Source organism: Henckelia pumila, chromosome 4, assembly GCF_033568475.1.
Source record: "Henckelia pumila isolate YLH828 chromosome 4, ASM3356847v2, whole genome shotgun sequence".
Classification (NCBI taxonomy): domain Eukaryota; kingdom Viridiplantae; phylum Streptophyta; class Magnoliopsida; order Lamiales; family Gesneriaceae; genus Henckelia; species Henckelia pumila.
Window position 1 is genome coordinate 1,824,424 of NC_133123.1, and position 27,091 is coordinate 1,851,514.

Here is a 27,091-nt window from a genome sequence, read left to right on the forward strand (position 1 = left end):
TTAAATCCAATTGTTTTAAGTAATATTTACAACCTCAAAAAATAAATGATTATGGAGATTCTCGTAACAAATTTTATAACTAATTTAATATCAACTAACACTGATTTTTATTTTTGAATCTGATTCATAAATTTTATTATATGATTTAAATATAATATTTAGAAAACTAAAATTGATTAGATGAATGGTTAAGGGATTATATTTTAAGAATTAGTATGATCATGTATATTAACCGAATAGTTGCACACATTTGATTAAGGACGTTAGGGGTGTCAATGTGTCATAGATTGATCTCTTTGTAGACTTGTCAAAATAGCGGTTGAAAATGAGACTGGCCGATTTGTAACCCATAATATGGTCGGTGGAAATTTTCAACATAGCCCATTTATTTGAAAGGAAAAAAGGAGAACTTGTCAATTTTTACTTCACGAATAGGTTTCTTGTGATACGATATCACTGATTTTTATGGAGATCGTATTATAAAATTATATGTTAGACTGTCTCAGGAGATTTTTTTATTTTAAATTATTTTTAGCTGGATGAACAGACTAGTTATTTGGGCAAATTAAACTAGTAAATTACCAATTAACCGGATTCGTCTACTTCGCGGTTTAGTACATGTCACCCGCAGGGCACTACCCTGCGGGTGACGTGTAACCCCATAATTGGTCAAAAATAGTGGGTCTCACTGATTTTAACCAATCATAAGCCGCCACGTCACCTGCCGAGCCCTATCCTACGGGTAGCGTCCACTCAACCCTATTTCGCTCACCCAATTTTCACATATACATATGTGAAGGGAACCCCGTTTGTGTTCCAAACCCTAGATGATCAAAATATTGAAGATTGGCGTACATTAATGGAGGGTATATCTTTTGGCCGACAACAAGTTGCTTTTTCTCGTCCAAATCATGCCACTATGGATGGCCAAACTACTGTTGCTCGATGCAATTAGATTCGCTAGAAAACAAATATTATTGGTAATTGTGACCAAATTTTATTTATGTTATACCAAAACTTTGAAACTTCACGATAGCTAAGTGTACGGGCGCGAGTAAGCATAATATTTGATATTTTTAAAGTTCTATTTATAGTTTAAATTATAAAATTTGATTTTAGGTAGCAATTTTTGAAATTGGCCATAAAAAACGAGAAGGGAAAAAAATCATGAACGAAAGTGGAAAATTAAAGTTAGAAAGATGAATGGCAAGATTGCATTGAAAGCCACACCAAACATACCAAATTCGTCGGTCTCTTTGATCCAATGTAGTATCGTGATATATGTTAAATTGATGATGCCATTGAATTGTAAGGGAAAGGGGTTGTAAATAAATAGTTGGAGGTGTTGACAATACCTACAATAATACCTTGAATAATTTGCAGCGGAATATTATTTAAACGTAAATAAAATAAACAAGCAATCAAATAAATAGACTCAGATTATTAAGCAAGAGTATAAAATACACTTGCAGTGCGGACAAAACTTTCACTAGAAAATAATTAAAGAGTTTTACAAAAACCCTAAAACTAGTGATTATTGTAAAAATCAATTTTCTCCTAAGAAAATAAACCAATAAAAATAACTCCTAAAAAATTCTATGCAAGATAGAATAAAAAAATAAAGTAAAGAGTTGAAAATCTTGATGTCAAACACTTGTATATACGAAAACACTCTTTGATCTTCAAGTATTCTTCAAAGCATCAAGCAATCACGACAGATAAAGACTTCAAAAGATCATCATATCTCTCTCAACGTAATTATATGAAGCTATTAAGTAACTCTCAATTGGTCGATCTCTTCCCTCTCTTCGTTGTGCACGCCTATCTCAATATATAGGCACGAATTTTTTCCTTGTATTCATAGGATTCTCTAGATTTGATCATATCAAATCTACACAAATAATGAAAGATATACATTACGCATGATATGATAAATATTCTTATAAGTTTATCAATATCTCAAATCAACTTATTTAAAGAAATAAATAACTTATAAAAAATACTTCATGTTCAAGAAAAACAAAAGATATTAAATAAATTTTTTTCAAAATTTGAAAAATTTAAGGAATAAAATATTCCTTTCAGAAATAATGGATTAAATTATCACGAGTTGCATCGACATTTCATTATATCATCATATTTTTTTCCTGTCATTTTAAGAATGACCCAAAATCTATAATTTTGGGACACGATATTCTTAACAAAATATGTAGACGTTGCATATTAGGGGTTTTTTCCCCCTTAGTTTTGAATGTCTTGTTTGACTTAGGTATCAATAATATCATATAAATTACGCACTAAATAATCTCATCACCTCTTGATATATATATTTTAAACCATCAGTTATCATGTCTCATAAAGATGGTCAATACATGATATTCCTTGCATTTTTCCTTTAAAAAAGTTACTTAGGCTTTACGTGCATAGGCAATTAGGCATATAGAGAGATCATGGATTTAATGGCCACCATAAATTCTTGAGTGGCTCATGCATCCACATGCACTAACAAAATTTAAAATTTGTGATTCAACAACAATACCTCAACCACTCTCGATCAATAATACTCAACATCAATCAAATCTATGATTTTACTTTATTCTAAAGATTAAAATTGTGGGGGAAAAAATGTATATGAAAATGAATTTTCTCCGATTCTTATACCCCACGATGCACATAGCAATCTCTAAAGAAAGTAATTAATTAGGGAAGGGATAAAAGGCAGTTTTGGCAAGGAATTGTTAACGGGCCGGAGTCGAATGGGCCTGCCTGGCTCCATTGCAGAAAGGAGACTAGGAGAGTTTAGTGAATCCAAACTGTATGCAGAAAGGGAGGCCCTATTTAATAATTGGGCTCAGAGAAATAATTTAAAAACTTGTGCGTGGGCTGGAAATATGATGACGTAGTTATGCAACGGATAATATCTTTATTATTAATTTGTTTTTGTTTTTATTGATAATATCTCAATGTTCCTTATTTTATTATCTTGCTATTACTATATTATTAAAGATATATTATATTAAAACTGAATGAATCGCAACACGACATGCTTCATCATGTAAGATGAGTCTTAGAAACTGTCACACGATACTGCACATTATTCACTGCAACTTATGACATTTGATTATTATAGCAATAATATATAGTCCCTTACATTATTAAAAGGTGGGGACAATACATTTTATTATTATTAATGAGAAAACCCAAATCTTTCTCAAATAAAAATAGGGCCTGAAGATCAAGTCCGGTCGACTGCTGTTGAGTCAAAAAATTTATTTGGGCAAAGTGTAGTGGGCTGCTTAGGATGATAATAGGACGATTATTGATTATTGAAATTTTAATTGATTAATTGGTTGGCGATTGCGAATCTGTGATTTGTCGTTGGATATATATAGACTTGGGTTAAGTGGAAAATATTTGGTGCAAATCCAAATAATTCAATATTATTATATCCGTGAAAAAAACACCTATATTATATGGAATTTTTTTATTTTAAAAAAATATGAATGTTCTGAATTATTTCAATAAAATTGTTTTTTTTATAGAGAAATTATCTATAAACACAACTTCATACTGTTTTACAAATTGATTTGTAAAATAAAGCTTTTCTAATCATCGCTCCAATTTTAATTTTTTTTAGTTTTGTATGCGTGTCATTTGTGATTTTGATTCTTTATATTTTCAGATTTCAGTTTTAGTCCGCTATTTTTATTTTTTGTCATTTTTTTACATGGCGATGATGTGGCATCAATGCAGTGCTGATGTAAAACTGACGTATATAATGCCACATAAGAATTTTAAAATAAAAAGGACTGAAATTGCAAAAAAAACATATAGCCTAAAACTGAAATATGAAAACATAAATTACCGAAATCGCAAAGTGACAAATTTAAAAAACCAAAATTTTTTCCAAAAAAATTATTATTTTTATATTAAAAATAATAATTTTCTAAATATAAATCGGATGTAACTAAAATTGTTAATATGCAAAAAAAATGTATTCAATCTATTACAAAATGCCAAAAAAGAAAAAAAAAAAAAAAACAAAATGCAACATATCTCAAAGTCAGGATATTGTTGCTCGCCGTTTGATATACCATCAACAACGAGTCAACTATCAATAATTATGTATCAGTATAATAATAATAATAATAATAATAATAATAATAATAATAATAATTTGGGCATATAAAGGAACAATGCAATACTGTCGAGAAATTTATGGTAAATCAATAAATAAAAGGCTTTTCAAATACATTTATCGCTATTGGCCAAGGATTTATTAATATACTTTCTTGGAAAAAAGACTTCGGATGTTGAACAAATTACCACCACGCACTCCGTCGCCGGAGACGTCGCCGCCAGCGACCGCGGTGGCGATAGACACGGCGCTATTCTCGTCACTTCTACAGCTCAAGTGCTGTCGGTAGCCGATGCACATGGGGACATTCAAGCTCAATACTCTAGCTTTACTAGAACGTCCACTGACGGATTCTGCCGGAGGTGTTCTCCGGCGGCCGTCGTTCCCGTTTTTCACGGCGCCCTTTTGAGGATTCTTCACGAATGCATCGGACCTCCGCCCACTCCCGCCGCGGCGAACCTGCCAAACAGGACTGCTTCTTCCCAAGTGAACGCCGCCTCTATTCGGGCTGCTGGGCCATTTCCTGGACTTGGACTCACCCGACGAGTTGCTCCTAGAGCACGGCGCGCTACTCACTTTCCTAGTCGCCGCCGATCGTGGGCGAGCTGCGGCGTTTCCGGCAGATCTACTCCTCGAGAAAGGCCATATATTTATATTCAACTCCGCGGCGTTTACTCCTTTACTCGAACCAACACCACCATTCTTCTTCTCTCGCTTCTTCTCTTTACTGCTATCATCTGCATTGAAGAAACGCGAGCTTTTCTTTTCGCCTTTCTTGAAAATATCCATCCAACGCTTCGATGAAGTTAAGGAAGGATTGGCCGACGATTCAATCAATATGGAAGCTCCATTAATCTCCGATCCGGTTTCTTCAGGAGGAGCACTCACGGTCTGCGGCGGAGAAGGGCCATCGGACAGGTTGAGGAGGTGCAGGGGGAGGAGGAAACCGTCAGAGAAAAGCTCATCGGCGGAGAGGAGATTCGGCTGAGGAAAAGATGGGTTCCGAAGCATCCAAAACTCGAATTCAGGTGAGTTAGAATCGGTGCTTCGTCTTCTTCCACTGCTACATGATGATGAAAGAATTTGAGGAGGCGGCGGCTCTGGTTCTTCCATTTTACTTGATCTCTTTGTCAATTCATTACTCAGCTATCTCTCTCTCTGTATATATGTTTTTTTTTTTATTTTAATGGCCTATATAGGAGAGAGTTTTGGATTGGATAGAAAGAAACCCGAGTCCCCACAAATAAAATAATACTTGTAAATTCTAATAAAGATAGCAGCCTCGAGTGATAATAGACAATAATATTTGTTATCGTCAACGAATAATAATAATAATAGACATATACATACATGTTTATTTGAAATGGTATCACATATTTGATTAGTGAAAAATATCAATATCGTTATATGAATCAGGTTGAAATTCATAATTTCTTGTAAAATTAAATTATGAGACATATTTGTAAAAAAATTTATGATATTAAGGTCGCTGTTTATGTGAAATTGTTTATATATGAAGAGAGACTCCGTGAGAAAGTCATATATATGATTATAATTTATTTATTTAATATGGTAAGGATTTACAATTTTTTTCATATGCAATTTCATATCTAAATGTTAATAATTTAGAAACTTTTAATTTGTATGTTACTCATGTTTAATCCTGTAAGCAATGATAACTTAAATGACTATTTAAAAATTGAAATGTAACCATTACTATGATAATATATCCCACCAGCCACCTTATCTAATCAAAATAATGATAATTAATTGTTTCGAATATGATATATGCACATCATTTGTGAGCCTGTGGCGGATATTTTATTTAAGCATGTAGAGATATTTGCAATATATCGAGATATATATCAAGTATCCGTATACACAAAGCAAATGTTTTGTTCTAAAATAAATCTCGAAATATATACGATATATTTTAATATCCACAGATATTAACACATATCTATATCCCAATAAGGATTCGGCCTTTATGAAGTTATAAATTTTGTTTCTTAATTGTAAAAATGAGATTTTATCAAGATCAAGTTGTAATCCAGCTGGATTTATAACACACACATTTACACCGTTCAAACATCTAATTTCTTGAATCTTTCTTAATTAATTACGTACACATACATGAAAAGTGTCTCATTCTCTGTGTTTAATCCAGCCTAGCTAGTTTTTATTTTTTTAAGTCAAGTGGCATACATCGTTTGGTTTTTATTTTTTTTAATGCGATTAAAGTGAGTTAACCTCGTAAAGTGCTTCTCACGTACTCTACATGTTAGGAATATATCTTTATTTATTAATTAGTTAGTTGATTAAGGGAGTGTTTGCAATAGATTGTACTTTTGTAAAAGTGATTAGTTTATAAATTATAAAAAAGTTAAAAAAAATCAAAAATTGGTAGTGTTTGAAAAGAAATGTGAAAATCTAAAAATCAAAGTTTGGTAGTGTTTGATAAATAAGTGATTGAAGTAATTTTAACAATGACCTTCTTATTAGAATCACTTTTGGAAAATCATAATCACCACATGACTAGCATTTGAATTTTAATTAAATTAAGCATAAGCTAACACATAATCAAGGTTTAAGAAGCACACAAAAATAATTTTTTTAAGCCAAAAGCTAACAATCACTTTTTTTAGTGATTGCAAACACTCCCTAAATATATATGTCAAATAATTTTTTTTTATTTATAGGTTTTCCTTTTGCACCCAGTACCAAAATAAATCCAATCCAACTTAAATGAAGCGTGAGTTCGAGTTTCCCCGGAATTAAGTTTAATGTTGTGTGTTCGAGCTTTAAGAATTAATATTTAATAAATACAATAGTTTTTAAATCGAGCTGATTTACAGAGTTGGTAAAATTTCTTGCTTTTAAGAGAGTAGTGATGAGTCTTACATCACGTTTGAGAAATCTTTAAAAAAATACTTTTCAGTTTTTATAATAAAATTTTGAAATTTTATTGACAAAAAGGTGAAAAGTACTTTTTAAAAGTTCTCCCAAACACTATCTTAATTGATTGAAATTAGATTATTCGGGTAAAAATTGATTTGAGTATGGGGCAAAAAAAAAAAAAATCAACCCATGCATGTATGTCATTTGGGAAATTAAAGGGGAAGCAGCCAAATCCGGAATTAATTATAGCAATGAGTCGCCATTTTATTCCACATCCCTTGCACTTGAATTATTCATCATTGACACAAATACTAATCCATACAAAAATGAAAAAAATAATTGACGACTGAACCAAATTAGTGAATTACACTGTTTCGTATAACATATAATAGTGCATTATCTAATGATTATCATTATTATAATAAGAAAAGTGAGCTTGCTAGCTGATGTCAATAACTAATAATTAAATATAGTATTGGGGTTTAGCTAGCTGGATTCGTGCCTTAATCGTGGTATCGCTTAGGGGAATGAGAAATTGGTCGCGTCCACGTTGTGTACTCATGCAGACGCAGTACTCGTGGATTCGAAGAGTTAATTATGAACATTTGTTGATATATATATATATATATATATATATATATATAATATAATATATGAGGTTAATTTTAAGTTAACACAAAATCTAGTATTAAATATCAATCTTATATTCCTCTATTTAAGTTTGTTTGTATTTTTACATAAATTAAAGTGTTTGAAAAAATAAATTTTATAAAACAGATAGAGGTAAATTGATTTTGAAAAAAAAAAAAGAAAAGATAACACTACTTACATAGGAAAATTTAATTATATAGGCTTCGTTTGGTTTCAAAAGCTAGGCCAAAAAAGCACTTATTTAAGTGCTTTTCATTTAATAAAGTGTTTGGTTGACCAAAAAAGTGCTTAAATAAGCACTTTTTAAAGTCAAAATTAGAGTTTTTTCAAAAGCCAAAAATTATAGCTTAAAAAAGTGCTTTTTTAAAAAAATGTCTACCAAATCCAAACGGAACCATAGTCATGACAAATAGAAAAAGGAATATAATGTAAATAAGTAAAACGCGAATATTTATCTGTTAATACTAACCTATGGTAGCACTAAATTTCCCATAAAATTTTGTTTCACTGTCAATAATCTGTTATGCATTCTGATTGGCAGAAAAGAAAAGAGTAAAATAGGGATTTGGAGTGATTGGTTTTTAATGGTATTTGTTTGGTAGCAAATAAAAGTACAAATTATTCACACTCACTTATCTTACCTCTAGAGAGGACAGCAATAAATTAATGCATTTGGAATTGGAGTCCTTTAACCAAACACCCCTATCTTCGTTGATAGCATGCAACTCCATCGATATTAATGTCTTCTTTTACTAATTTATTTATAATAAAATTGTGTATTAGTGACTTCTTGCGAATATGCAATTAGTTAAAGCTCGCCCATTTAATATGCTAGTTATAATTATTTAGTGGTGTCACTTGTGAGTTGTAACATTCAAGGCTCATGATTAATCTTTTATCTCAATTATCACCAACTTAATTGCACGAGAAATTAAACGGTCACTTGTTTTATATTTGAGAGTATAAAAAAAAAGCACTTGTTAAGTAAAGTACACTGAATTTTCTCTGTGAAACACTTATCTGCATTTTCTAATAATTTCCTTGGTTGGTGTTTATTCCTTTTTTTTTTCAACTCATTGTTACCACCATCATAAACCGTAATATGCATTTGAAACATGAATTGTTTATTCTTCTCTCTTTTTTCAAAAAAATTTTCACACAAGTTTTTAGAATAAATTATTAAAATTTTAACCAAAAGTCACGCTCTTTGTTAAATCCAAATTTACTGCCATAATAGAAACAAAGAGTTAGGATGGCTTCGTTGATTTTTGGAATTGAATAATTAATATGATAAATAATGCATATATGTCTAATTTAAAAAAAAAAAAAAGGTATTATATTTATAGACGATAACAAAGAGGAAGAGATACGAATTGGCGACATTTTCAACTTTCATTTGTCTAAGAATCTTTGCATGATTGAGCACTGATATCTTATGTCAACTTCTCGTTCGACTTTTCATACCCGATTCCTTCTTTTTTCTATCTCATTAATTAATATCTTGTGAACCAACATTATTGGATATTAACTTCACCAAGTCCAAACTCTCGATACATTTCTGGTTGGCATTATATAAATTAAATATCTACATATATGTGACATAAAGCTTTCAAGGTTATAAAGCTAAACCCGTGTTAATATATTATATATATCTGCAGCGATGGAAACACACGTAGTTGCATGTGTCATATAATATATAATATTTTATGAGCTTTTATGGTAATTGAAAATTAATTATTAAAAAGATAATATAAATTTAATATGCTAATATAATCAATTTGATATTTAAGATATATACATCATGTGAAATTAATTATAAAACAAACATGATATAATTTAGTTGAAGAAAAGATGAAAAATAAGTGAGAAAAAAGATGTTGAGAAAAAAGTGGATAAAGAAGGTTAGAATTGAAAGATGTTTTTTGGTGTGTCATGACATACCAAAAATTAGTTACTATAAGGTACTCAACTTTTATATAAAATAGTATAGATATATATACTACCCACACACTTTTTGAATTCAAAACTTTCAATATTTTATATTTGAGCAAACCGATAATGAAATATATAGTAGCCCTGAATATATATTTTCAATTGTTCTTATTCATTATCATCTACGAGATCCAGTACACATGAATAAAAATAAATGTAGATGGTTTGATATATACGTACCTAAGACAATATTTTAAAAATATATTATTTTTAAGTAGATTATTTCAGTTTCAGGGAAAACATTTTTTAACTCACTGATTTTTGTGAATAATTTTAATCACAATAATCTGAATGGAAATATGTATAGTGCTATAGACTTTAAATAAGGGGTTGAGTGTCAGTTTCGTATCATAAATGAAAAATTAAAGCTTGCAACCGTAGTTTACATTAGGCAAGTTAAAGAAAGCTCCGAGTTCTCTTATTTCAATATAGGATTCTAATTAATCTATGGTTTCTTAAACCAATACAAGTTCATTGCAGGCCTAAATTGGCCCCAAATCTTTAACTCCTTATGGAAAAATCTTTATATCCCAGACCTACTTTTCAAAAATCATAGGGAATTAATTAAACCAATTATTTAGAACTCAACATCTTTATACTATTATATATATATGCTTATTTTAGTGTAGGATTCTAATTAATCTAAGGTTTCTTAAACCAATAAAAGTTCATTGCTGGCCTAGGTTGACCCCTAATCTTTAACTCCTTAAATTTCATATGGAGATCTTTATAACCCACACCTACTTCTCAAAGATCATATGGAATATATATTTAGTTAAAACAATTATTTAGAACTCAACATCTTTATAGTATTTCATATATATTTATGTTATTTTTATTTAATTATAAATTCATTTATTAGAAAAATAATTTTCATATGTACACGATCGTTACGCTCGCTCATGTAACATGTGTGCATTGAAATGCGAGTACTTATAGAACGTTCCATCAACACACACAAATATTTAATATAACATAATATATTATATATATAGATAAAATATGCATCTGGTTGATATGCACATTTCCTTTATAATCGTCGGCCCCGATTTGTATACGAATGTATTTCGCAAACAAAATATGCATATGGTTTATATATATTTACGTAAAAGCCAATTTACAGTCATCTGTAGTGGGGTATTTGTGATAATATTTAATCTCATCATTGAAATTCACAGTCATTATGAATTTATATATGATGCATTTTCTTTGTGACTAGATGGTTTGCATTTCTCGTATAAAGAATATATATATATATATATATATATATATATATATATATAAATGATATGGTGAGTAACCACCGTGAGCACCCATGTGAGCATCTGCTGATGTGTCACTCAACTATTGGATGTGCATGATGTCACGTCAACAGATGCTCACATGAGTGCTCACGGTGGTTGCTCATTATATATATATATATATATATATATATATATATATATATATATATATGCTTATTTCAGTGTAGGATTCTAATTAATCTTAGGTTTCTTAAACCAATAAAAGTTAATTGTTGGCTTAGGTTGGCCCCTAATCTTTAACTCTTTAAATTTGATACGGAGATCTTTAAATAAATGTGATCGTTTACTTTAAACCGTTGCAATATTGCAACGGTTGAATTATAACAGTTGGAAGTCGCGACGGTCTCAATTAAACTGTTGTAAGTTTAATTATATAATTAATTGAATTGTAATTAGCACACAATTTTCTTGTATTACGATGGCAGTGCATTGTACAAATAATTAAGTAAACTGTAGCATTGATTTATTAATGCAGATTTTTATTTTTGTTCGATTTTAAAAACAAATGATTTTATCTTGTGTTGGTAATATTTATTGATGTTTTTAATATTAATTAATCATATTGATTAAAAATAAAAATAATTAATTAAAATAAATGTGACGGTTTACTTTAAGCTTGCAACGATGGAATTCTAACCGTTGCAATGTGAGACGGTTTTAATTAAATCGTTGCAAATTTAATTATATAATTAATTAAATTTTAACTAGCACATAATTTTTATGTATTAAGGCGGCAATGTATTGTACAAATAATTAAGTAAAATGTAATATTGATTTATTAATGTACATTTCTATTTTTGTTCGATCTAAAAACAAATGATTTTATCTTGTGTTGATAATATTTATTGATGTTTTTAATATTAATTAATCATATTGATTAAAAATAAAAAATTAATTAAAATAAATGCGACGGTTTACTTTAAACCGTTGCAATATTGCAACGGTGAAATTTCAACCATTGCAATGTGCGACGGTTTTAATTAAACTGTTGCAAATTTAATTATATAATTAATTAAATTATAACTAGCACACAATTTTCATGTATTACGGTGACAATGCATTGTACAAATATTTAAGTAAATTTTAAAATTGATTTATTGATCTAGAATTTTATTTTTGTCCGATTTCTAAAAACAAATGATTTTATCTTGTGTTGGTAATATTTATTGATGTTTTTAATAATAATTAATCATATTGATTATAAATAAAAAAATTAATTAAAATAAATGCAACATTTTACTCTAAACCGTGGCAATATTGCAACGGTTGAATTCTAACCATTGCAAGTTGCAATGATTTTAATTAAACCGTTGCAAATTTAATTATATAATTAATTAAATTATAACTAGCACACAATTTTCATGTATTACGGTCGCAATGCATTGTACAAATATTTAAGTAAATTTTAAAATTGATTTATTAATCTAGATTTTTATTTTTGTCCGATTTCTAAAAACAAATGATTTTATCTTGTGTTGGTAATATTTATTGATGTTTTTAATAATAATTAATCACATTGATTAAAAATAAAAAAAATTAATTAAAATAAATGCAACATTTTACTCTAAATCGTGGCAATATTGCAACGGTTGAATTCTAACCGTTGCAAGTTGCAATAATTTTAATTAAACCGTTGAAAATTTAATTATATAATTAATTTAATTGTAACTAACACACAATTTTTATGTATTGCGGTGATAATGTATTGTACAAATAATTAAGTAAATTGTAACATTGATTTATTAATTTATATTTTTATTTTTGTCCGATTTCTAAAAACAAATGATTTTATCTTGTGTTGGTAATATTTATTGATGTTTTTAATATTAATTAATCATATTGATTAAAAATAAAAAAATTAATTAAAATAAATGCTTCGGTTTACTTTAAACCGTTGCAATATTGCAACGATGGAATTCTAACCGTTTCAATGTGCGATGTTTTAATTAAACTGTTGCTAATTTAATTATATAATTAATTAAATTATAACTAGCACAAAATTTTCATGTGTTACGATGACATTGCATTGTACATATAATTAAGTAAATTGTAACATTAATTTATTAATTTAGATTATTATTTTTGTCCGATTTCTAAAAACAAATGATTTTATCTTGTATTGATAATATTTATTGATGTTTTTAATATTAATTAATCATATTGATTAAAAATAAAAATAATTAATTAAAATAAATGTGACGGTTTACTTTAAGCTTGCAACGATGGAATTCTAACCGTTGCAATGTGAGACGGTTTTAATTAAATCGTTGCAAATTTAATTATATAATTAATTAAATTTTAACTAGCACATAATTTTTATGTATTAAGGCGGCAATGTATTGTACAAATAATTAAGTAAAATGTAATATTGATTTATTAATGCACATTTCTATTTTTGTTCGATCTAAAAACAAATGATTTTATCTTGTGTTGATAATATTTATTGATGTTTTCAATATTAATTAATCATATTGATTAAAAATAAAAAATTAATTAAAATAAATGCGACGGTTTACTTTAAACCGTTGCAATATTGCAACGGTGAAATTTCAACCATTGCAATGTGCGACGGTTTTAATTAAACTGTTGCAAATTTAATTATATAATTAATTAAATTATAACTAGCACACAATTTTCATGTATTACGGTGACAATGCATTGTACAAATATTTAAGTAAATTTTAAAATTGATTTATTGATCTAGAATTTTATTTTTGTCCGATTTCTAAAAACAAATGATTTTATCTTGTGTTGGTAATATTTATTGATGTTTTTAATAATAATTAATCATATTGATTAAAAATAAAAAAATTAATTAAAATAAATGCAACATTTTACTCTAAACCGTGGCAATATTGCAACGGTTGAATTCTAACCATTGAAAGTTGCAATGATTTTAATTAAACCGTTGCAAATTTAATTATATAATTAATTAAATTATAACTAGCACACAATTTTTATGTATTACGGTCGCAATGCATTGTACAAATATTTAAGTAAATTTTAAAATTGATTTATTAATCTAGATTTTTATTTTTGTCCGATTTCTAAAAACAAATGATTTTATCTTGTGTTGGTAATATTTATTGATGTTTTTAATAATAATTAATCACATTGATTAAAAATAAAAAAAATTAATTAAAATAAATGCAACATTTTACTCTAAACCGTGGCAATATTGCAACGGTTGAATTCTAACCGTTGCAAGTTGCAATGATTTTAATTAAACCGTTAAAAATTTAATTATATAATTAATTTAATTGTAACTAACACACAATTTTCATGTATTGCGGTGATAATGTATTGTACAAATAATTAAGTAAATTGTAAAATTGATTTATTAATTTATATTTTTATTTTTGTCCGATTTCTAAAAACAAATGATTTTATCTTGTGTTGGTAATATTTATTGATGTTTTTAATATTAATTAATCATATTTATTAAAAATAAAAAAAATAATTAAAATAAATGCTTTGGTTTACTTTAAACCGTTGCAACAATATTGCAACGATGGAATTCTAACCGTTTCAATGTGCGATGTTTTAATTAAACTGTTGCTAATTTAATTATATAATTAATTAAATTATAACTAGCACAAAATTTTCATGTGTTACGATGACATTGCATTGTACATATAATTAAGTAAATTGTAACATTAATTTATTAATTTAGATTATTATTTTTGTCCGATTTCTAAAAACAAATGATTTTATCTTGTATTGATAATATTTATTGATGTTTTTAATATTAATTAATCATATTGATTAAAAATAAAAAAAATAATTAAAATAAATGTGACGGTTTACTTTAAACCGTTGAAATATTGCAACGATAAAATTCTAACCATTGCAATGTGCGACAATTTTAATTAAATTGTTGCAAATTTAATTATATAATTAATTAAATTGTAACTCACACACAATTTTCATGTATTACGGTGGCAATGCATTTTGTACAAATAATTAAGTAAATTATAACATTGATTTATTAATTTATATTATTATTTTAGTTGGATTTATAAAACAAATTATTTTATCTTGTGTTGATAATATTTATTGATATTTTTAATATTAAATAATCATATTGAAATAATTAATTAAAATAATTATGACCGTTTACTTCGAACCGTTGCAATTGCAACGGTTGAATTCTAACCGTTGCAATTTGCGACGGTTTGAATCTAACCGCGTCAAATTTAATTATATAATTAATTAAATTATAACTAGTACACAATTTTTATGTATTACGGTTGCAATGTATTATACAACTAATTAATTAAATTGTAACGTTTATTTATTAATGAAGGTTTTTATTTTTGTCCGATTTTAAAAAAATAAATGATTTTATCTTGTGTTGGTAATATTTATTGATGTTTTTAATATTAATTAATCATAATGATTAAAAATAAAAAATTATTTAAAATAAATCCGACGGTTTATTTTAAACCATTACCTTGCAATTTGCGACGGTTTTAATTAAAAAGATAGAGGTACCGATTTTGGGGAAAAAAAGTAGAAAAGATAACACTACGTACATAAGAAAATTTAATATATAGTCATTACAAATAAAACCAAAAATAATATAATGTAAATAAGCAAAACGCGAATATTTATCTTTTAATACTAACTCGTGGCAGCACGAAATTTCCCATAAAATTTTGTCTCTCTGTCAATAATCTGTCATGCATTGTGATTGGCAGAAAAGAAAGGAGTAAAATTCCAATATAAGGATTTGGAGTGATGGTTTTTAATGGTATTTGTTAGGTAGCATAAATAAAAGTACAATTTATTCACACTCACTTAGATTGCCTCCAAAGACGACATCAATAAAAGTACAAATTTATATTTATATTATTTTTATTTAATTCTAAATTGATTTATTAGAAAAATAATTTTCACATTTACACGATCTTTATGCTCATACAATACGTGTGCATTGAAATGCGAGTACTTATAGAACGTCCATCAACTCACACAAATATTTAATTAACTTAATATAGTATATATAGATAAATTAAACATGCATCTGGTTGATATGCACATTTATTTTATAATATAATTGTCGGCCCCGATTATAAATTGTATACGAATGTATTTCGCAAAAAAAATATGCATATGGTTTATATATATTTACGTAAAAGCCAATTTACAACCATCTGGAGTGAGGTACTTGTGATAATCTTTTCTCTCATCATTGAAATTCATAGTCATTATGAATTTATGATGCATTTTCTTTGTAACTAGATGGTTTGCATTTCCCATATAAAATAGACATATAATTAAATATATATATATATATATATATATATGCTTATTTCAGTGTAGGATTTTAATTAATCTAAGGTTTCTTAAACAAATAAAAGTTAATCGCTGGCCTAGATTGACCCCTAATCTATAACTCCTTAAATTTGATATAGAGATCTTTATAACCTTGACATACTTCTCATACATCATAGGGAATTAGTTAAACCAATTATTTAGAACTCATATTTATAGTATTTCATATATATTTATATTATTTTTATTTAATTCTAAATTCATTTATTAGAAAAATAATTTTCATATGTAAACGATCGTTATGCTCATGCAACACGTGTGCATTGAAATCAGGGCCGTCTCCAGAATATTAGAGGCCCTAGGCAAATATTCAGGGAAGAGAGCTATATAAAATTTTTAATTAAATATCTATACAATCGTTTTATCGTCTAAAAATCAAAATTTTTAATTTTTGTAACTAAAAATAATGACATAAACAACAATTGAATCAAAATATAAAAAATAAAACTAAAACTAAAAAAAACTCGATGAATACTCAAATTTCACGAGTCAGAGATGAATTAATGCATAATACAAATAGAATAAGAATCCCTAAATTAAGGAATTAAGTAAAAATCATTCTCATTGTCGAATAAAAAAATTACAAATTTTTAGTATATCGAGATCAAAAATTAAATTAATTAAAAAAATCATCCGAAGTACAAAAAATAGACAAAATATATCTTATCTCATTCAATAAATAAACAAAAGATGATTAGTCCAATTTAAATACCTTAACTCATCTGAGATGATCAATTTAAAGAAAAAAATATTTTTGTTTAAATAAAAAGATATTTTTTTAACTAAAAAAATGATGAAAAAAAGTACAAAAAATTGACCACGATTTCGAATTTTAAACAAAATAAATAGACTAATATAATATTTTAAATATAAAAAATACTTAAATTTTTTTTTTTAAAAAAAATATTTTTGAGGTCTCTGCCTAGGCCGCCAGCCCCTTGGAGCCGGCCATGATTGAAATGTGAGTACTTATAGAATGTTCCATCAACACACACAAATATTTAATCTAACTTAATATATCATATTCATATATATAGATAAAATATGCATCTGGTTGAAATGCACATTTCTTTTATAATCTTCGGCCCCGATTATAAATTGTATACGAATGTATTTTGCAAACAAAATATGCATATGGTTTATATATATTTACGTAAAAGCCAATTTACAGCCATTTGAAGTGGGGTACTTGTGATAATATTTTCTCTCATCATTGAAATTCACGGTTATTATGAATTGATGATGGATTTTCTTTGTGACTAGATGATTTGTATTTCCCGTATGTATATATATATATATGCTTATTTCAGTGTAGGATTCTAATTAATCTAAGATTTCTTAAACCAATAAAAGTTTATTGCTGGCCAGGTTGTCCCCTAATCTTTAACTTCTTAAATTCGATATGAAGATCTTTATAACCCAAACCTACTTCTCAAAGATCACAGGGACTTAATTAAACCAATTATTTAGAACTTAACATCTTTATAGTATTATATATTTATATTATTTTTATTTAATTGTAAATTCATTTATTAGAAAAATAATTTTCATATGTACACGATCGTTACACTCACTCATGTAACATGTGTGCATTGAAATGCGAATACTTATAGAACGTTCCATCAATACACACAAATATTTAATATAACATAATATATTATATATATAGATAAAATATGCATATGATTGATATGCACATTTCCTTTATAATCGTCGGCTCCGATTATAAATTGTATAAGAATGTATTTCGTAAACAAAAATGCATATGGTTTATGTATATTTACATAAAAGTCAATTTAATTACAGCCACCTGGAGTTTGGTACTTGTGATAATCTTTTTTTCTCATCATTGAAATTCACAGTAATTATGAATTTATGATGTATTTTTTTTGTGTCCAGGGAGCCACCCAAAGGCTTTGATGAGTTCATGTATCCTAGTTTAATTTTTAGTGTGGTTTTAGATAATATTTTTTGTCATTGAATTAGTTCTTTAGCTTATTATAATTGAAACATTTTCCCCATCTTTTTTGGGCTTCATCCTTCCCGCCACTCCTTCATTTTGCACTGATTCAATTAATTATTTGAAACTCTTGTTTAAGGTAGTATTTGCAATCTCTAAAAATAAGTGATTATTGAATTTTTCTTCACCAATTTGTTAATAAAAACTTCATAATCACTTATTTTTAGAGGTTACAAACACTATCTAAATTAAATAACTTTTATATCAAATTTATTAATTTAATTTAGTTTCATTAATATCTAAATTGAACAGAACTATTGCGCCTTTGTGCTCATTTAATATATGATATAAAGTATGAATAAGTTTTTTTGATAGATATCAAGTAATATGACAATATGAATATGAACTCGAGAGTTTTTTATACTAATAATGAAGAAGAATATTTGTCATAAATAATTTTCATTTCAATATTTATTTTATATTAAAGGTAATAATTCAGTTTTTTTTTTTTATTAGATTGCATTATGTAACTATTTGTTGTTGGTTAAAGAGAAATGATCATTTTGCACCTCAATTAAGTTTTGAGTATGATAAAACTGAAATTTTTTCTGATTATGATATACACTTTCTCGTGATCAGATAATGGATCAATTAAGTTATTTTATGTTGATAATGTATAAATTCTTGTATAGAAATTTTATCCTAGTGATTTCAATGCTAAATATACAATAAATATCGTGTACAACGATATTTACAACAATTATATCGTAAAATTTTGCTAGTTTATCGCATTATTTTGTATTCAATTTATTGTGAGATTTTGATATATTTAATTTATATATTGTATCGTAAAATTTGGTATACATGTAATATTGCTCATATTTATATAATTTGAAAAGTCAATTGAAACATTATAAGTTTGATATGAAATATTTCAGAATTTTTATCGTTTTTGAATTATTATTTTTTAATTTTTAAATATTTAATTTATATTATTTTATTTTATTTTTGAATCAATAAGTCCAGGATCTAAAAGATTTCTGCTACGTCCCTGTTTGTGACTAGATGGTTTACATTTTCCGTATAAAGCATATATATATATATATATATATATATATATATATATATATATATATATACACACACACACCCCACACAAAAGATATGGACTAATATGTCACCATAAGTGCAACTATTCGTCGTGTTTGAATTCTCTGTCATTATTATTATTTTTGTTATTATCATCATATATAATGAATATCATATCATTATCTTTCGTACGGTTTCAATATATTCCAGGTTGTCTTCATAATAATCGTTGTTTTCAAAGCAATTCGTTTTGGGTTGCTAAGATGTGATGCATACCTACTGACTTAATAATAATGCCTTTCACTCATATCGGTGTAGTGGTCACATGCAAAAAAGTACAATGGCAGATTGTGCACCGCGAGAATTTTAATCAAATCGACAGATACAATTAAATCACTCTCCATTCAAAATGTCAAACCACTCATTTCCCAAGAAAACTGGGTGCCAACGTGGCATATGCTTTAATGAATATATATACCATGTTCCTTATTTATTCTTTTCGCAGTCTGGGAACTCTAATTCTGATAAGACACAATTGGCCCTCTTAATTTTACACTACGTTTCCTACCTTCGAATGATTAACGATTAAGCAAAATTAAAATCTCAACTTCGGTTAACTATGTATACAAATTACAAGTACCATGTGAAGTTCTGTATCCCTTTCGATCGTAAGCCAAAGGTACGTAGAAGAAGTTGCAATATTTTGTGGGAAAACATTAATTATGGGAAAAATTACCGTTCTTCGAGGGTTTTTTTTTAAATAAAAAAACAATCTTCTTTCTTCTCTCTTTTTTCTCTCCTCTAGTTTTTGTCTGTTTTTTTTCCTAGTGTGACACTAATGTGACGTTAGTGTCATAACATCATATCAACATTTTATCGAAAATAAAAAAGCTAAAATTGTAAAAGATCAAAATTATCAAAATTTGAAAGATATAAGACCAAAACTCATGGTAGACAAGATAAAATACAAAAATTATAAAGAGGGAGGACCAAAAATTTTATAATTGCTCTGAATTAAGATGAAGTCCACAAGACTCATCAATCATCATCAAAGTACTGCCCAAACCTTCAGACCCCGTTGGGTGATTGAAGTCTGAAGAAGTTGCGGGTGTCTATTCTTGTCATGGATTTCAATCAGAAAGGTAGCCAAAGGCCCAAAGCAAATAATAAAGAGCATGTTTATGGTCTAAATAACAACACATCTTCAGCTATGCCTATTCCAACCCTTTTATGTCTTATTCTCCAAATAGCAATAATAAGACAGGTTTGCTGTAATGTAGGGTAGCAATGATTTTGTAGCGTATAAGATGGATTTAAAGCTAAGGCAAAGATTTGGAACCCACAAAAAAAATGGTGAGAGACAATTTCTTCACATCTCATGGGGTTCTAAGTTCTAACCAACATATGTGTTAGCCCATGTTGACGCTACATAGGTATTAAATATTTAAATGTATGCGTAGGCACTTGTGTTTTTAATCAATCGAAACGTGCGAAGGAGACTTGATAATTAGACATGAAATATATGAAAATTTGATTCAGGCAGGACAATTGTCTTGCTCGCCTTTGCATCCACGATATAAAAGGCCAAAGAAGAACCTTACGATAATGATTTCAAGCTAGAGATTATTTCTCATTTTATTTCAACCGAAATGTTCGAAAATAGATGTGAGTTTTTAAAGAACCATCATTATCCTCGAAAATACACACCAAAAAAAAAGACGACATGGAGGAAGTCCTCTTGAGAGTAACGTAAAGCTCACAAGGCTCAACTACTTACTGTGTCTAGCTAAGAACAGGGTACTCACGTTTATACTTGAGCTCCAAGTTCCAGCAGCAAGGTGTGATTGACTTTATCAGATGCTGGGCCAAAAAATTGGATGGGACCTGTAATTATGGTAAGGCAAAACCAGTCAAACTATTGCTCTAGAACTTAACAAAATGATTCCTGATTGAATTAGCATACCAGGACTCAAATATCGGTTCTGAAGAGCCCACTCTTCTCGCAAGGATGCAAATTTCTTGAACGGGGCACCTGAAGAGTAATCGAGGAACTAGGTAAACTGGTTCTTGACGTGTGTCATGCTAGTATCAGTTTTGATATATTTACGAAGAATCACACAGATATTGAGCGCAACACAGACAATAAACATGTAATGTTTGAAAGCATGAAATTGCAAGCTGGTAAGTCATTAGGCAGAATGCAAATTCAAAAGGTAAAAGATGTAAAGATGCCATAAAATCTCACCTTCTAGCTCAACCATTGCTTTCTTTATCACAGGTTTAAACTTACCTGCAATGCAGAACAAAGTTTGATAAAAAATAAAACAAGCCATATGATATTAACATCACAAACTCCTCATGTAGAGGATTTCTGGATCTTTCTGGGATAAGGTAAAGACAATCGCATGGGACTAGATCTTCTCATGTAAAGGAGCATTACTTGATAAAATATAAGACGCAAAACATGAGAATACCATGTCTCCTTTCAACATCCATTAGGGAAGTCAGCGCTGTTCCACCAACAGTCCATTCACCCACTGGAGCTGCCAAGTTTCCTACCTGTAAATAATTTTTTTTTTCAAAATTATAGCTGATTTCAAGACAGAAACCTGATCTTATATTCATTGCATTTAAAATTTAAAAATAGAACTTTAATAGTAAAGTCACATACTGAAGATATTAATCCCGTTTTCCCACTTTGAAGCAGTGCTCCAGCCGCATAACCCAAAGCATAGCAGTACGTGGAATCAAAATTAGATGGCAAACCACATCTTCCTTCGTATCTGAGTTGAAAATTTTACACAGCAAGATATCATCAGTCAAGAAAATCTTGGGACAATTTAAAAATTATTAAAGAGAACACAGATAGTCTGCAGGGGTGTGAACACAAGACTAGAGAGTGTATATATTGTCCTTGGGAGAAACAGATACTATTGCAAGAGAAAAACACCATTAAAATTGTTACAGGTATAGAAACAGAAAGTACCCGAAAAAGTGAGACTGCCCTTTAAAATGACCCTTGTATCCAGCTGCTTTCTTCCTTGATTCCAACTCAGTTTCGACCATTTGAATAAGCATTTTTTCAGTTTCTATTTTGGCTACCTGTAGTGACAGGATAAAATTATTTGCTACACAATTTCAAAACACAAGGCATAAATATAGACTAAAATTAGGATTCAACGCACTGGATGCATATACCTGGACATTTCCATGTGGATCTCTCTCAAGCATCAATTGATCCTGGATTGCTGGGGGCAGGAGATTAAATAGCTGAAGAGACTCAGGAGTGAGTTTCTCTTTCCAAACACCAGCTTCATCTACGATATCATGAGCCAAAATTTCATTCAGCTCTGCAATGAGATGCTGAACCTGAAAATCAAAGTACAAGGTACAAAACTAATATCAGCAAAGAGAAATAAATCCATACAAAAGCAGCAACATAGTTTCAGAAATGTAATCTGTAACATGTTTCAGAAACCAGTTTTACCTCTGGTATGAAATCTATAAGTCCTTCTGGTATAAGTATAACACCATAGTTATAACTGCGTTCGGCTCGTTTGCATACTACATCAGCAATGTAGTCTGTAACATGTTTAAGGGTTTGTTTTTGAGCAGCAACCTACAGCAAGATTGAACTCATCAGCAACAATGGATTTGCCTTTTGGAAGTTCTAAGGAATATTAAGAAGTCATTCATTGTAAATCATATGCAATTTAATCATTTAGAATGACTGGATATTATGAGCCAATATTTTTTATGGGGTTCCAGAACTAAGAACTCTCTTCCCCAACCTTTTCAAGTCTGGGAAGAAAAAATCCTGGTCGAGAATAAAATAAGAGTAGCATTTGAAAGTTTATAAAACTGTATTACCACCGGTTGATTTGCGGGATTAGATGATAAATGATGTATGCTTATAGGAAAAGACAATCAATATATATAATTATTTAACTCTAATCCTTTGTCAAACAAGCCAAATATTGGATGGAACAAAGATGTGTAATCAACCAATTTCTCATCCTTAACACCAAACAATGCTTTTATGTATTATACAAATCAGTGTAAAATAAATTATGCAAACAGCATGAGATACAAAAGGAGAAGGTGACCTCTTCACCGATAAGAGTGATATTTGGGTGTGTTTGCAAAGCACACTCCAAAGTAATGTGAGAAGCAGCACGTCCCATCAGCCGAACAACTACATGAAGGTAACGTTACATTAACTGTAGACTTTTAAGTCGAAATTTTGAAGAGATAATGACCACTAGCTAGGAAACTGATTATAAAAGAAAGATTAAATGCTGTCGACCTAGCTCAATTTACAATTCTAAATGGCTACATCTTCTAAGAACTGAAGTTCTCAGAAATGTGAAGCATTTAAATTTTTTATTGTCTTTAACAAGTGTTCCATACAATGGTAGTACTTCCCCGTTGAACGAGCATCTACCATAACATTCCCAATCATTTCCGCGTATATCTGCAGAAGTATTTTTTAAATGTGTCAAAAATGCTATTAAAAATAAGTAAAATGAAATTGTCAACAAAAAAGGCATGTTGTGACGCGACCACAAGAAATTAATTTCTGTAAAGAAGAATTTTAGATATGAAATTAACATGGAAACTTTAGTACAACTCTTTCCATGTCAATTTTGACTAATTCTCACAAGAATATCATGTTGTAAAAGGTAAACCATCATTGATGAGAAAACCATGGACGCCAGTGCTATGCATAAGATTAATAATATGATCATACAAGTGATACTAAAAGAATAAAATTTTAAAAAAATCACCTTGCATGCAGTATCAAACCCAAAACTTGTTGGAACCTCCTTGCATTTCAGATCACCATCGATGGTTTTTGGACATCCAATTACCCTAGTTTTCAAATTTTTGCTCCTGAAAATATAAAAAAAATGGAGAGACCAAATTAATACAACATTTATATACCAGCAGATACATTAACAGAAGAAAGTTGAAGCTATCGATTCTTAGTGAATTTTATGCCTAAAATTTTCAGCAAGAAGGCAGGCATTTGTGTTTGAGTCATCTCCACCAATTACAACAAGTCCATCTAAATCAAGCTTGACAGCTGTTTCCTGGGCCTGTTTAAACTGCACCAGATTGAATATTGCATCTGTCAGCCTTAAAAAGATAAAAGTTTATCTTGGTAAAGGTTACCAAGCATCAAATTTATATCTAAACCTGTTCAGGACTCTCAATTTTATCTCTTCCACTGCAAATCATATCAAATCCTCCCTGAAATAATATCACAGGTTTAGCACGAAATTTCTCATCACTTTTGAAAAATGTCACATTGACCTGGCTAATCGGATTTTTTTTTTTATAAAGAGTGCCTAGATGAGGAAAAACGGCACAAAAAATAGTCACTAAACTAATACATGGGACAGCAATTGCATACAGATCTTATTCTCGAATATATAAAATGCAGCTGTATAATAACACCAGGTAAGCATATCTATACGAAAATAAATCAGGCAAAAAAACAATACATTTGGAATGGAATGGAAAAGAAAAAGAAAAAAGAAAAACTTATACAGAATTCAAACAACTCGTCTCCATTGAATATGAAGATGTCAAAAATTTTCGAACTTTCGGTTTTTCCAGATTCTCTTCCTGTGTCATGACTTAAACTACCATAAAAAATCAACGGGATCAGCAACTCACTTAAGAACTGAACTTGCCTGATTTCTATATGGATAAATAAACTCTGGTGTCAAGATTACATATTTGCACTTCATAATTCCTGCAGGTCCACCTCTGAATCCATACAATGTGCTTCCTTTGCAATAATCTTGCAAGTAATCTAGCACACACATTTATTGAATATATCAATCGGCAAAAGCATTTGACCTTAAAAATGGTGAATAAATCGATCCTCACCAAATATCCCTGAAATAACATTATGTCCTCCTGGGGCTTGGCCACCTGATAAAACCACTCCAATTTTCAAGCCCTGAACCAAACTCAAATCCCCAGGCACCAAGTTTGCTGATGGTTGTCCATAGAGGCAAGGGAACAATTTTGCTATCTCATCTGCAATTTACCAAACCATCAACTTATATAAAATCCACGTCTCCATATACTCCCGAGCCTGATTGGTCATTTGAACCGATGATAGATTTGAAAAATAGCTTGAAACTATTTATAACATCAATCAGAAATCAGTAGTGTATGACCACCTAGAAATAGGCCATGGATTTCTTTTTACATATGTCTTCATTCGTCTCACCGATCAAAGAATAATCAGCAACAAACCATAAATTTTCACTCATGCATTGCCAAGATAATAATCCAACATTCAATGCTCACTCTATGTTTACTACTCAATCAGCTAACCATTTAGCAAAGTGAAGAGAAATATATGAAGTCAAATTTTCATCAAGATCCTGATCTTCAACACAAAAACATGCAAGAATAAACTTATTGAAACACAGACATATAAACGCAAAGAACTGAAATCGCTTTTTCATTCAAAGTTGTACCGATATTTCCATAATCCAAATGTTGCAAAATCACGTCACTGCACTCTCGTCCAACAAATGACCATTAGATCACAGAAGCTCTATCACAGAGTTCTTGACTGTTAAACTAACAAAGTTCACAAGCGAGATCAAGAAAAATTCTCTTACGAAAAGAAAAAACACGGATTCAACAACATCCACAGGACATGAATATAATAAATGAAAAATGTTTGTATTGATATGAGTATATGTGTATGCCTGGATTTCCTGCGGCGGAGCTAGGTGGACCGTCGACAACTTTGAAGGGGCCTTTGAGAACAGAGGGGAGGGGAAGAGGATGATCGAGGCGCGTATTCTGCACTTCACTGTACACCGTCGCGTACCGGCCCGTGGAAGGAGATTTGACATCGCCGTTAGAAAGCAATGCGGCAGCTGCCATCGAAAATCTGAGTCACGAAACCTCGGCTCTTTGTTTTCGCTCTTTTGTCTTTTCTCCAAATGCAAGTAGGTTACCAAACTCCAAGGGCAAAGTTGTCCTCGAATGGTCCGCCCCCGAAATTACAAAAGGAATAACCTCCTTTTTTTTCTTTAGGTAAAAGAATCCGCCATCGTTTTCACAAATTAATTTTATACGATAATTATTTTATTTGAGTTATTAATAAACATTCATAAAACAATTTAACAATTGATGGTTTTCGATGATATGAAACTGTTTTTGATAATTTTATTTTGAATTGTGAGCAAAAGTTCATTCAAAAATATTTATATTTCATTTCATCATTTTATTATGGAAAAATGAGCGGTAGGTGGAGCAGAGAAATTCTATATGGTAAATCGTATGATGGATTATAATAATTGGTAAAGAAAGTATATTCCAACGTACATTCCGGATAAACTTATGTATTTCACGATGGGAGCAGGCCCAGATCCTCTGCCTCGGGGGCCTTGGCCCATAAAGTTCTGAGTTATAGGCTTCTGGGCCTCAGTTATACGCAAGCCTCGAGTTTCAAATCAATCATCTCACGTCTCACAGTACAAAACAAATCTCCAATTATTTATAATATATAGTAACAATAATTATACTGATATTTACATCTTCAAAAAAATATTATACTGATATTTTAAAAAAATACTGATATTTAATTAATTAAGTTTTATTTAAAAAATAGGCATTATAATATATATATATATATATATATATATATATATGTGTGTGTGTGTGTGTGTGTGTGTGTGTGTGTGT

At 29.3% G+C, this 27,091-nt stretch overlaps 2 protein-coding genes across 3 annotated transcripts; both read right to left on the bottom strand.

Moving 5' to 3' along the window:
- Window positions 1-4,230: 4,230 nt before the first annotated feature.
- LOC140866684 (uncharacterized) lies at window positions 4,231-5,362 on the bottom strand. The gene has a single exon (XM_073271719.1). It carries the CDS (start codon window positions 5,249-5,251, stop codon window positions 4,280-4,282), a length of 972 nt encoding a protein of 323 aa, XP_073127820.1. The 5' UTR covers window positions 5,252-5,362; the 3' UTR covers window positions 4,231-4,279.
- A 15,612-nt stretch (window positions 5,363-20,974) lies between these two features.
- Window positions 20,975-26,391, bottom strand: LOC140861926 (pyrophosphate--fructose 6-phosphate 1-phosphotransferase subunit beta). Of its 2 annotated transcripts, none has more exons than XM_073264927.1 (16): window positions 26,107-26,391; window positions 25,268-25,420; window positions 25,069-25,190; window positions 24,569-24,622; window positions 24,371-24,477; window positions 24,157-24,262; window positions 23,780-23,843; window positions 23,476-23,564; window positions 22,857-22,988; window positions 22,568-22,738; window positions 22,356-22,471; window positions 22,041-22,152; window positions 21,844-21,928; window positions 21,615-21,659; window positions 21,333-21,401; window positions 20,975-21,253 (listed from the first exon to the last, which is right to left on the bottom strand). In XM_073264927.1, the coding sequence occupies exons 1-16, from the start codon at window positions 26,285-26,287 to the stop codon at window positions 21,177-21,179; spliced, it is 1,683 nt and encodes a 560-aa protein (XP_073121028.1). In that variant the 5' UTR covers window positions 26,288-26,391; the 3' UTR covers window positions 20,975-21,176. The 2 variants fall into 2 exon arrangements, with proteins under 2 accessions (XP_073121028.1, XP_073121029.1); XM_073264928.1 differs by having other exon boundaries at window positions 24,569-24,618; window positions 25,065-25,190.
- Window positions 26,392-27,091: the final 700 nt, after the last annotated feature.

Bases quoted from the DNA above. Each gene is read 5' to 3' on its own strand.
- LOC140866684 (XM_073271719.1), bottom strand. From the start codon at position 5,251: ATGGAAGAACCAGAGCCGCCGCCTCCTCAAATTCTTTCATCATCATGT.
- LOC140861926 (XM_073264927.1), bottom strand. From the start codon at position 26,287: ATGGCAGCTGCCGCATTGCTTTCTAACGGCGATGTCAAATCTCCTTCC. The intron at 24,623-25,068 runs GCAAGTTCAGTT...ATATTATTTCAG, and splicing joins TTTATCCATATAGAAATCAG to GGAGGATTTGATATGATTTG. The intron at 24,478-24,568 runs GTTTAGATATAA...AATCTGGTGCAG, and splicing joins AAATTGAGAGTCCTGAACAG to TTTAAACAGGCCCAGGAAAC.